The following is a 12,957-nucleotide window of genomic DNA, read 5'->3' on the forward strand; positions in this document are numbered from 1 at the left end:
GAGCACAGGCAGGTGTGTATAAATCTTACACTTTCTTCATTTATTAAACAGGTGGTTAACATAAGAGTGACAGTGATTCATTGCACAGAAGGGAGGGAAATCACATGGGATCCATATCTTCCTTTGAGTCCAAAAATCTGAATTTTTTTTTCATCAGTGGTCCTTTACCTCAGTATCCTTTGGCATAGTAATTCTAGCCTCCCCAAGCTGACTTTTTTATATTAACTGTGTAGTTCTCAGGAAAGTTGAACTCGTTTCAAGGGATTATGTTTCGGAAAATTATCGCAATTATATGTACTGGGCATTTGGAGGTAAAAGGACATAGTCTGCATTGTATAGGTAAAGACTGCCTTAAGCCAATTTACCCCTCTTCTAGAACAGTTACCTGCTGGTACTATTTGCCATCTGAATATTTTTCTTTGATGGAACTTAGAATATTCTTTACCAAGTTACATGCTGAGGTTGCCATTGCCTGCCTTCTTAAAATGTTAGCTCCTTGGCTGTCATGCTGGCTCTCTTTTTTCTGTTTATTGAGTCAATGACCAAAAAGATTGCAGATAAGGACTAAAGACTTTTCTCTCTAATATATGTTAAAAGCACACACATATAATCTTCTTGCTGTTGGAATGAGTGGCCTGGTGACAAGACATACACCTATTTTCAGAAATAATTCAACTCCGTATAGGATTTTTTCAAGTCAGAGTAGAAGGCTAAGGCCACTATAGTCTAAAAGGTAACTTTTCACCCCACAGTCATGCTTTAAAACAGAACTACAGAAACAAACCCCTATAAATTTGAATTACATATATGAAAGCTATTTACATGACAAATTATTTGCCTTTCTTTCAAATTATATCTTAGTTAGTTAGCCTTGCCAGACAACAACAATTGTACTACACAGCAGATTGCTGCTTCTCTGACAAATATTACAAACGTTATGATGACATAAGCTATGCTGCTCAGATCCAAGAAGAGAATCATATATTTGTTTTTCATTGATAGAAATCCCACAAATTGTAATACAAGTTAAAATTACCAATAACAAAATTGGTAAATTTACCTTATTTTCAGAGAATCCCTGACCTACACATATAGAGATCACAACAGCAGATATTTTACGCATACTCAGGATCTGAAGAAGGTGAATTCTGTGACCCCCAAAACGCATTGGCTTTCACCTTTTAAAAATATGATTGTAAAGAAGCTTGAAGGTGACACAGAAAGCTACAAAGCTGCAGACATTAGGTAATGGTGCCAGCCAACTGCATTTCGATCATTTCAAAAGAAAATATGCAACGGTCAATAAAGATACAACAGTTAAAATTCACTCAAAGCTAAAAACAAACAATGCTCAATAGCCAGCTATAGCCAAAGTTTAGTAATATTTTTTCTGCAATTTATTTATTGGTGTTTGTGTTTACACAAAGACATCACAACTAACTTCCTATCTTAGTGTCAGAAGAAGAAGTCAGGGTAAAAGATGTAGTCTGGATAGAAAGGCACAAATGGCAAAAAAACTCAATAGCAAAAGTTTAACAGTTCCTACTTTAATTTGTAAAGATTTTGCAGAAGTCAGGTTTTGACCAGGTAATAAATACCTAATATATTGCAATAAAAATATTTTGTCTTACCTGTCTATAGGTCCCATCCAACAAGGTATCTAGATTTTGGAGTGGTGCAGGTGTCTTGTCTTTAAACCTGGTTAACAGAAGTCTCTGGATAGCACGAAACTGAACTGCACGCTCTGATAATAGATTTTCATATTTCTCTGTATTCATTCTAAACTGGAATTAGGAGTAATGAGAAACAATGGTTACATTTTTGTGGTATGCCTTGGCCAGATAAATTATTACCTGTGTCCAGTGGTAGGGCAGATATATTAGTCTATCTTCTTGGCAGCTATATGCTAGGTGCTGGTATTTCTGGTGGAAATCGGGGATTCCTTTTGCCCCGGTACAATGTAGCGCTCGGTACCAGTGTAAAGAATTGCTGAGCCCAAGTGATGTCACATGTGGTGGGGTGTTTGTTCTATTATCCTTGAAGATATACCCTACCTAATAATCTGGGAAATCTAAGGGCTATAAATCTGACACAGAGAAACCCAAATTTTGCCCAAGTTACTGTGTACAAACTACAAATGTAAAAAAGAAAATTAAAGCAAAAGCAATTTTCATAGACGTACAGTTTATCCCATTACTAAACCATTTAATTCTATGTTGCATTTTACTTGGCAGTTCACCCAGAACTAAATTCCCAATGAGGACCAGAAAACTATTTCTAATGAGTGAAGAATTTCAACTGGACTTCCTCTGGAAATATGTGCCAGAAAGTAGTAAATGTTTTAAGTATTTGACATTCCATAGATCAAGATTTATGTTTTGTGGATAGCTGATAACCATTTTTACAAGCCCCAAACACACAATGCGAGCATCACTCCAATATGTTTAAAATTTATTTTGCACTAGTCACTAAGTCTCCTAGCTATTTTAAAAAATAAATCGAATATGGAATTCACCAGTACAAAAAGCTACCAGTAGGATGGAACAGTTATGTAGTCAGCCAATACTTGGTTTAAAAGCCGTCAAATGAGGCTTTTCTTTATGCAACTCAGTAAGTCAAAGACTATGTGTGCATACATATATATATATATATATATATATATATATATATATATAAAATATGTATACACACAAGGTATATAAATAACAGGGTAGACTACAAAACTATAACATAAGAAGAGAGCATCCAAAGCATCTCTGACTACCAAGCGTTCGGAATATCCTAGTATTGCACAGCTGTCTAGAACTTCAGTAAGCTGAACCCTCTTTAACCTGGAAAATGTATTTTTGGCATTACCAAATGACCACAGAATGGATATAACATACCTCAAAATGTTGATCTACTAGTTCAAAATATTCTTGCAATGGAACAGGTCCAGAAAAGGAGCATGTGAAGTCTTTAATTCCTTGTTTCAAGAAATATTCCTCAAAACGTAAGATAAGCTCTTTTGTAATAAGCCATAGATCCTCAAATTGTTCACTCTGGATCCTATATCTCTCTGAAGGATACAAAAAAAATTAAAAAAATAAATATGTTTAATGGTTATTAAGCTTTAATAAAGAATTTCTTACTTTTTTTAGGGTAAATTGTCACCTTAATTGCTTGGGATGTCCCAAAAGAAGAAAATATAAAAATGTACATGATTTTCTCCAAAAGAATGTTAAAATGTAAGCAGGAATATCCAATTTTTAATTGTAGGCTATTCCAGGTACCAATTTTTTATGTTTATTGCAGAGCCCTTGAACAGGGCAATGGCACCCAATGCTGAGGGGGAGGGGAGTCGGGACATCTATAGGAGCATTTGTCAATAGAAAAATATTTTCCAAAGCTGCCCTATTTTATTTTGCTACACAATTTGCATTCAATTTTTTTAGTCTAACCCTAAAAATAAAGTAAGAGTTGAGAAAATACATAATAAAGTCCTGAGTTTTTGCAAAAACTGCACACTGGGTATCATATGCAACTAATTTATTACAAAAAAGTGACTGCACTATAAATTGATTTAGTCAGCAATTTATCAAAAAAAAAAAAAAATCAGCAGCAAGAAAACAAGATGTCTGTGTATTTGAGTTCAGTTCCAGTGTAGTAAAAAGTAGTTGATTCAGCCATATAGCAGTTGCTAAAGGGAAAAGAAGAATATGGAAGGTGCTGCAAGGCTTTTAGACTTTTCAGAACAAATTTAAAAGCTGTATGCAAATCCATAGCAAATTATTATGCTTCAGTTCCTTCACAAATAAAATCTACAGAAGCTAGCTATAACAGCTGCCTTTGCAGAAGCCGTTAAACCTCCTAGCCATTCTGATTGGCCAAATAAAACATGCAGTCTGTGTCTTAACAAGTTTATTAAAATAAACTGGTATAAATCTAATACATGTAACCTTCCATTAGTCATAATTTAAACAGTTGGGTACATTCCTTCATTTCTACTATAACACACTTGATTAGCTTAGGAGTTATGAACAGAAAACATGTTGGACCACAATTTGTGGGACTTATTACTTAATATTTTGGGACATGGCTACAGTATTTGTCGTGCAAAATACATTATAATGTGTAATACATAAATTACAGTATTTATATTATTATTTCTGTATGTTTATATGCAGCGTGCTGACTGGATATAAAGATTTACTTAACTAATAAGAAACAAAATATGAAATGTTCATTTATTTAGCCCTAATTATTACAAATCAGTAAAAATAAAATGAATATTTATAATAGATGCTGAATATATATTTGTAACCATGTGTATGGTCATGCTTTAATAAAGCTTTCCAAGGCTGGAGAGGATACACTTTCCACAGTAAAGCAGGGTGATCCAGCAAACCTGCAATAGATTTTTTTAAAGACATTTGATATTTGTTAGCAAATTTTTTCAATCCTTGACCAGATCCATTCCAGGTTTGCTAGATCACCCAGCTATACTGTATCCTCTCAAGGATTGGAGAGCTTATAAATCAGGCCCTATGTGTCTTACTATAAGTCAGCTTAAAAAAAAGTCATATATATTTAAAAAAAAAAAAAACTTTTTACTCACGTGATGTTTTGGAAGCAAGAAGTGTGACCTTCTGCCCAGCAAGCAACTGGAATCCTAAAACACTGACCTGGTCATCCTCTGTACGCTCTATAAAATCTGAAAATAAATTAAAGTTATCTATGTGATTAAAAAAATCCTTAAAAACAAAAAGCTATTAAAAAAGCAAAAAATAAAAACAATTCATGAAATGATTTTTTCCATTGAGCAATCACGACAATTGTGCTTTCAGTAGGCCTGCTATATATCCCTCAGTTTGTGTTTATGCTATGCTCTGCAGCCAAACTTCACAAATATTCTAACATAGAATATAAGGTGCTCTGTTCTCAAACTTTTATGCAGGTTTAAATCTAATTATTTGCTGTGAGATTGTTTGCTCTTGCTTTCACACACCAGGTTTGCTGCATTACGAACTATGAAACAAAATGGTTCACATATTACATACAAAATGTGGGGTGTGGGGTGGTGCAGGTGGGCTACAGTAAAGTGATTCCATCATGACAAAACTACAGGGGTTATCATTGCCTTGTTCTGCAAATGTTAGAGAATGCTCATTATGTTGCAATCACAGACCTTAAACAAGCATGCTGTAAACAAGTGAATATCTTTGTTCTGGGTCAGCAATTCAGACAGTACTGATATGAAAGTGTTGAAAGAACAACCATAAAATGAGCATTCTAATTAAGGAATTAGAGTCTCTATTAATCTCATGGTAGAGCCTCTATAATAAATTATGTAATGTGAAAGAAATGGTCCTCCTCCTACACTAATAAGCTAAATGTACATATTTCAGAATTCTATGGTTTTGTCAGCCTAATAAAGACACGAGTTCATGCACCAATGTCCATAATTATGGTTCACGAATGTGGGTATACCTAAAATAGACACCGTGCATGCCCTCACAAGCAGTCGCTCTGTAAAAGCTACAACCTATACCTTTACCCCTTTATTTGTCCTTTTCCTTTTTCCTTTCCCCCACGCTCACAAAACCTCATGGTACATGTTTTCTATTGCTTTCTCAGACTTAATAAATCTTAAAAATTCCACAACCCAGATTTACACCTACACCACAGCAATAGGAACTTCAGTTTTATTACTATGGTAAAGAACAGCTTTCTGAAACTGTTTTGAAATACTAGTGTTTCTCTGTCCTCTGTATTATTTTAACCTATTATTATAATTATATTACCCGACTAGTTATGAATCGTGAGCAAAAAAAACGTGGCTCACCTGGAAAAAGATTGATAAGATTGACAGGAGGTTTGTTGGTATCAATGGTAAGTTTATGGTTTGCTGCTTTGGATGGCTGGACAGGGGAACAAACTAACCGTAAGGGAAGACGAAATTTACACTGTGCAACTCTGGGAACACCTGGAATGAAAAAAAAAAAAACGATGAGTTTACATACACAAGGCAAAATCTGATCAGTGAAACGGCTTAACTGTATGGTGTTATTAGCTTGGTACATAAACAATTCTAATACGTATATATGCTTGTATGTATGTACAGTATATGAATGCTAATATGTGGGTATCAAAAAGTGCAGGTATTAACTAATGATAATATTATATCATATCACAAATGTTATAATCAAGAATAATTAGAATTTGTAAATCTAGTGTATTTTTAGTAATAATGAATTTAGCATTTAAAAATTTTAATAGCAATTTCACATTCTCTTTTTTTTCTGTATTTGTGTCATCTGACTTCAGATGATTAATAACAGCTTGTTAACAATGCCCATAGGCTAAATGATTTAGAACACTGTAATTATTGAGTGTTAATACTTTTGAAATACTGCTATTATTTTTGTGGCCTTGGGAAGACACCCTGGTCTCCTATTGTTTGTTTAGTCTTAGGTGTCAATCAATGAAAAAATATTGTGCCACGCTACATGTATCTCTTTGTACCTAACTACTACTAAAGGCATCTATCTGTAGCTAGACAGATGAGTTTGCTGTAACATATGCAGCATAATTTTGATCTGAGTCACATTTGCCAGCAGCATTTATTAGAAGTTCTTTCATCCCATCATTAGGCATGTAATGAAGGTCACTAAGGAGCAGAGGTGAACTCACAAAATGCTTTGAAGAGAGGAAAATATTTTACGTATTGCTAATTTTTGACTTGTGCACATTTTTTTATGTTTTTTATATAGAAAACATAAAAAAATAGTATAATTTAGTAAATATAATGTACCTTGCAGAAATGGCAACAGATCCGGGGTACACACTTTTGGTTTACAATAGTTCTAATATAAGCTGTATACGCACAAGAGAATCAAAATGGTAATGAGAAATTGTTTAGGCCAGATTTCCACATACTCCTGCACCCTTTTTAACACCGAGTGGCAACATAAATTATGCACATTAGTGTGCTGAGGTGCCGTTTATTTTGATTGGTACCACAAAGTATTTGTACTGCAGTGCGGCACAATGCGTGATAGCATACTGCCTCCAGAAATAAAATCCTAGTTTGTTGCAATCTGGTGCATTAGGATGATCATTCAAAAATGAGCTACCTTAACACAACGCTTTTTAATGCACAAAATAATGCAGTTTATTATATAGGCATAAACACCTAATGATGTAATTGAGCCTTTAAAGGATATAGGTCGACTTCACACATGGTGAAATGCATTTTGCTAATTTAGTTCAATGCAAAGTATAATTGCAGTGTGTTACAATACAAAATGCAAGCATGTTTTTTTCTTTATGTAGCTCAGGGTAAGCTTCACCCTTGGCAGCTGATAGTTTGATTACATTTTTACATTTCTCTGTCAGCTTTGGAAATGTAATTGCCCCCTGATCACATCTGTTGATCTGGTAAGGTGCCAACTCTGTTGGCAGCATTAATTGAATGCAGAGGTGACATTAAAGATCCTTTTAGAGAACCTATCTTTTGCAACAAGCTTTGGAACCATTTAGTCAAGTTTAAAAAAAAATTTCAATAAAATTAAAATCAGAAAAAACACCCCACGTGAAATCACACGTGTATGTATATATGCATATGTATTGTGTTTGTGTGCACTAAAACTAATTTGGGTGTATGTTTTACATTTTTTTAATAAACAGTTGCATTATATTGTATGACATAACATTTGCAACTAGTGATTACTTACTTTTTATGTTATCTGAAAATATTAAATGTTTTGGGGCTTTAAGCCTGGTTTTTATGTAAAACAAAAATGTGGGTTTTAGAGTATGTGAAAAAAGGGGAAAAAAAAAAAACAAACAAAAAAAAAGCCCAGACAGCTAAATAGTTAATACTTTGAAACACTGACCAACAGCAAGTAAAGTATTCCTGATTTTCACTAACTTTGCTGATACACATACATTTTTGGGGGGGATTACAGGTTACACTAAAGGATGTATACAAAATAATGCCACCCTTGCTGCTCCTCTAAATGGCATAAGCAAAGTCTTAGCTGTGATTAAGTGGTCACCAGAAGATGAAAAAAGCACACCAGATTCTAAAAGAAGCCTTGTATATTCAGACTTCTCTAGATTTCAAAAAGGAGTTCATTGTCCAAACAGACGCATCCAATATAGGTGAAGGAGCCGTGCTTTCACCAGTCTGAGATGGGGAGGCGAAACAGTCACGAAAGAAAATAAGCAGTTGTTGAGCAAGTATGTCTGGCCATTAAACAGGCACTGGAGGTACTCCAATACTGCGTTCTGGTATGGCACATTAATCACACCCCTTTAAATTGGATGAGAACAAAGAAAAAAAACAGAAGGCTCACCAGATGGTCCATAATCTTACAAGACTACAAATTTACAGTGGCGCATAAGCCAGGTGTCCATATGGGATATTCTTAGGAACTTTCCTGAGAACACTGCTTACTGTCACATTGTAGGCCAACCACAAGGTTAAAGAGGAAGGATATTGGCAAAGTCTTTATACTCAGCAAGAATGTGGTTACTTATATAGCTGAGTATATAAGATATTTGTAAAAGTAAAAACATATCATCATGGGTCTGCCTTGTCAATATTAGCTGCTACTTCTCATTTTGAGTACACATCTATCAAATTGCTTTTAAGGCACCCATACAAGTCAGGCAAGTACTTTGGCTAGCTGTAGTGGGTGCAAACAGGTGGGTTCTCAATCCAGAGGGACAAGTCTTGGTGCTATAATGAGATGAAAGTACAAAAAAGACATTAAATGTGGGTATTGGAATATACAGGATAGCCAACCTGGAGCAAAGCATATAGTATTGACCAGTGAGACTCATGTTAATAGGTTTCTTCTTTTATATATAGCTTATGCAAATACTGTTTTATTGTATTGTTTTAATTGTGCTATTTGTATTTTCATACTGCCACTGAAATATAGGTCTTCACCATATTTTTATATCAGATATAAACATTTTATTCAATTTTGTTTTCTAAATTATTATATATGACTGCTTCATGCTATGTCTGTGTTTGTATTCAATGAACAGTGCTAGATAAAAATATTATTTAAATGTAATCAACGCTGGGAGTATGAAGAAAACACTTTGGCTGCATTTTCCTTGCATAAATTCTCTGTTTATATTTTAAAACAAGATTTTACTGAAGACATGACTTGTTTACAAAAAGAAGTCAGTAACCTAGACAGAAATCATTCCTTGGATATCTGAGGACGCCTAAAAAATGGAGCAGCTGTTTCAAAGAAAAACTCCACTTAACATATTCACTAATTTTACAATATAAAAACCATGAGGATTTGTATCCTAAGATCTGTGGTAACTTGTATTCTTACCCTTACATGTCTATAGCAATTCAAAGAAAATAACAGCACATTTTTTTCATGTGTCATGTAGTTTTGAAAAACGTTTCACATATGGATCTGCAGCACCCTCTAGTGTACTTACATTGTGAAGCTTAACCCTTAAATACAAGAGATAAAATGAATGCTATTGTAGAATGTTAAAAAAAAAAAAAATAGGGCAAAAACATATATTTATGATGAATACAAATGTGTCAAATAAGCTTGCTATCCACACAAAGCTGCTACCCAGTTTGTGAGATCATACACTTGATTTGGTACTCTACAGCTGGGGTGCCCACACTTTTTTGGCTTGCGAGCTACTTTTAAAATTACCAAGTCAAAATGATCTACCAACAATAAAAACATGGACTTTATAACTCCTGTGCGCGGTAGAGTTTATTTTGAAAGGCAGGGCTCTGCAATCTACTCGTGTTGCCTTTGCGATCTACCGGTAGATTGTGATCTACCTGTTGGCCACCCTTGCTCTACAGTCTGCCTTATGTTGACATTCATCATTTTTTAAGGGCCATTTATACAAAAGGATGTAATGTTCAAACTTGGAATAATGAAAAGATCTTGTTTATTCATGGTATGGTTGTACTGCACACTTATCAAAGTTGGTATGGCTTTTAAAATGTTCCTAAAAGTAGTTAGGCTTTAGATGTATTAAAATGATCATAAATGTTGCCATTTTTCTAGTGTTCAAGCGTTAAAGGTATGCATACTTTTACCTTATGGATCTGGTGTATGCATATTTTGACAGAAGCATCCGAATCTAAGTTGGGCCAGCAAGCTGGAACATCCAAAAATTTTCCTTTTTTTTCCAAGGCTCTATTCAAAACCATGACTGTAGTGTATTTGTATTATCTGCAAATGCTTAAAAAAATGCAGGGCTACATGTATATATACTTGTAATAATTTTGTTTTTAATTCGGATACTTGAATGATTTTCTCCTCTGTCTCTTTTCCTAATAGAAAAAACATGTGATGAAACAACACATAGAAAATTGTGTTTCCCAGTGCTGCCGCCGAGTGTTCTTAGTGAGCACTTATTGAGTGTTCCTATTGCTGCTTTTCAAGGCCAGAAGATGATGGTTTTTGCTTACCACTGGACCTCAGCTGTCATTGAAAGCCATTCATTTTAGCCATGCAGTCTGCCAGAGCTGTTGACAAATAAACTGCAGCCCACTGTGCTTGAGACCTGAAATAATGTTTCTTAGTGTCTTAAAATGACACATTTTCCATGCTTTCAAGAAACATGTTAAACTTAGAGAAATGCCCATAGCAACCAGCAAATAAATGTATATGTTCCAGTTAGAAGCGATACTGCCTTTAATTATAGGTGCTAACTATTTAACAATACAGTTTCGCAATTCAGCACACAACTAATGTCCAACGCTTATTCCTCTTACCTTCAGGGTTCAGTTCTAAAGTCACAGGCAGCAAATAAAGAGAAAATAAATCAGGAAAAAGTTAAAAAAAAATGTTTCATAAAAATACAGCTGTGTAAACTTTTGGGCACTTTTGCTGGAAAATTGCTTATACTGTTGGAAGATGGTTAATCCAATAAAGATCAGCAAGTTAATGGAAATTTAATAAGTAACAGCACAATAAGGTAAATAGGTTATGAACAATTTTCGCCTTCTTCTTACAACATAATCTTAGGTATTTCCAAAGTCTGGCCCTCTAGCCACAAAAAAAAAATGCAGCAAATTATGATCCCATAGCATATTTATTGACATGTGGACTTAAGCCTGTTAAATGCTTCCACGGAATTATTAGAAGCATACACTTCTATTACGTACACATGTGATCGTGTAACAGCACTGAAAGCACATTTCCATATTATTGTAATACTACATTTTCAAGAGTAGCTTTGATATATATCTGCTAAACAACCCTTTGGCTTCTATTTGAACTTTGACCTCACATCACATTTCAAATGTGTATGTACGTATGTATGTATATATAAAATTTACACTTTGGATTTTTTTCTAACCTTTATAATTATAAAGCATAGCCAGTAATATGCTGTGTTAAAAACATCCTTTTTTTATCTCCACCCCTGCTTTTCTCAAGGGAGAACTGCACACATCAGAAAATGGTTCTGCATAGCAATATAGAATCACAAGTCCAAACCACAAGTGGATGCTACTGTTTATACATTATATATCTTGCTGTTTGCTTAGAAATGCCATGGACATAACCATTGCATAAAAAAACAAGAAAAATATTTCTGTGAAATTGGGATTCAGTGACTTAACTGAGGAGTGCCTAAAACACACAAGTAAATTTAAAATAAAACATTTAAAACAGGCATTAGTTTTGCAGACATAAAACAATGTTTCAAAGGTCACAGAATAATTGTTATAAAGTAAACTAAGGATTACTGTGTGGCAAGAAACCATTCTGCAAATGGCCACATAACTAAACATTGAGGTAGATTGGCTTCTGAACGAGAATGGCAAGAACACCTTGTGTTCATAAAAGGTAATAATACATTTAATTTTAGTCTTCCAGCAGTACAAACATATTACATTGCCAGTGTATAACGATTTTGCAGTTTGGCACTCTAAGTTTCTCATACAGTTATAGTAAAAGCTCATTGTAAAGCTGAAGTCAACAGATACTGAAAACTGCATTAGAAAAAAAAAAGCTAATGGCAAACAGTTGTGATCATAAAAGCAGAACATGGGAACTAGGTGAAAGATGTCAAATTTATTATACAACTTCAATGTATTTGATTTCAACTGGTCAGCAAGCATTATTTTATTAAGGGGGTTGAACACTAAATAAAATACTGTTTTTTAAAGGTCTACTGGTGTGATTAAGGAGATATAGCCACCCCCTAACAAAAGTAACAAATTGATTTGCTTTTTTCTTCTGGTTTTAAGGGCTCCTGAGATGAATTTCTGTTATCAAATAAATAATTTCTAATGATAAGGCACCAATGCCTTATCGCTATCTATAAAGATTCTCAATGCATGCCCTAAGTGAAATGCAGAAGCTATTATTGACAACCCCGAGGCAAAATATAATATTTACCTGGTTGTCAGATTTAGTGTGCATAGCAGGCAAGGTTGCATTTACATTAGGAGAGGTAAGCAACAGCAGACTCCATACTTCCTCAGTAAAGAATTTCTTCAAAGAAATAGCTTATGAATTACAGATTTAACTAAACATCAAATTGTTTTTTAAATCATTTCATGAAATGCTCAGACCATAAAGAATGCTCAAAATACAAACACAGCTGCTTACTGGATTTATCCTATGTAATATTTATTAAAGGCGATTTAACTTGTAGACTCGGGGGAAGCATTTGTAAGATACTTAACATAACCAAAAGGAGGATGTGATGCCAAAACAAGATGCTTGTTGTGCTTTCACCCACCACAGGTCTCATCAGCCTGATAAACTGCTGCGCTCAGTTTAAAAATGCAGTCATAATTCTCTATAGAATGATGCTGAAAGCAATAACTTTATTTCTTTTGGAGATGGGGAGGGATTGTTAGTTTTGTTGGAAGGTGATGAAAAAACAAAGCCAAGAATCTCCTTACAAAGCTTCTCTTGCTTATTTTGCCAGACAAAACAGAAGATGTCTTTGAGA

At 34.3% G+C, this 12,957-nt stretch overlaps 1 protein-coding gene across 5 annotated transcripts in view; it reads right to left on the reverse strand.

The window, feature by feature from the left end:
- Nucleotides 1-12,957, reverse strand: part of BBS9 (Bardet-Biedl syndrome 9) — a 165,561-nt gene that overhangs the window by 82,015 nt on the left and 70,589 nt on the right. For 4 of the 5 annotated variants that reach the window (XM_072412228.1, XM_072412225.1, XM_072412229.1 and 1 more), the window contains exons 16-20: nt 10,763-10,777; nt 5,825-5,965; nt 4,598-4,693; nt 2,886-3,058; nt 1,632-1,784 (exon numbers count right to left, since the gene is read on the reverse strand). In XM_072412228.1, coding sequence (XP_072268329.1) covers nt 1,632-1,784; nt 2,886-3,058; nt 4,598-4,693; nt 5,825-5,965; nt 10,763-10,777 — 578 coding nt within the window. The remainder of the gene's footprint in view (nt 1-1,631; nt 1,785-2,885; nt 3,059-4,597; nt 4,694-5,824; nt 5,966-10,762; nt 10,778-12,957) is intronic. The other variant, XM_072412230.1, reaches the window with a different exon arrangement.

Source organism: Pyxicephalus adspersus, chromosome 5, assembly GCF_032062135.1.
Source record: "Pyxicephalus adspersus chromosome 5, UCB_Pads_2.0, whole genome shotgun sequence".
NCBI lineage: Eukaryota > Metazoa > Chordata > Amphibia > Anura > Pyxicephalidae > Pyxicephalus > Pyxicephalus adspersus.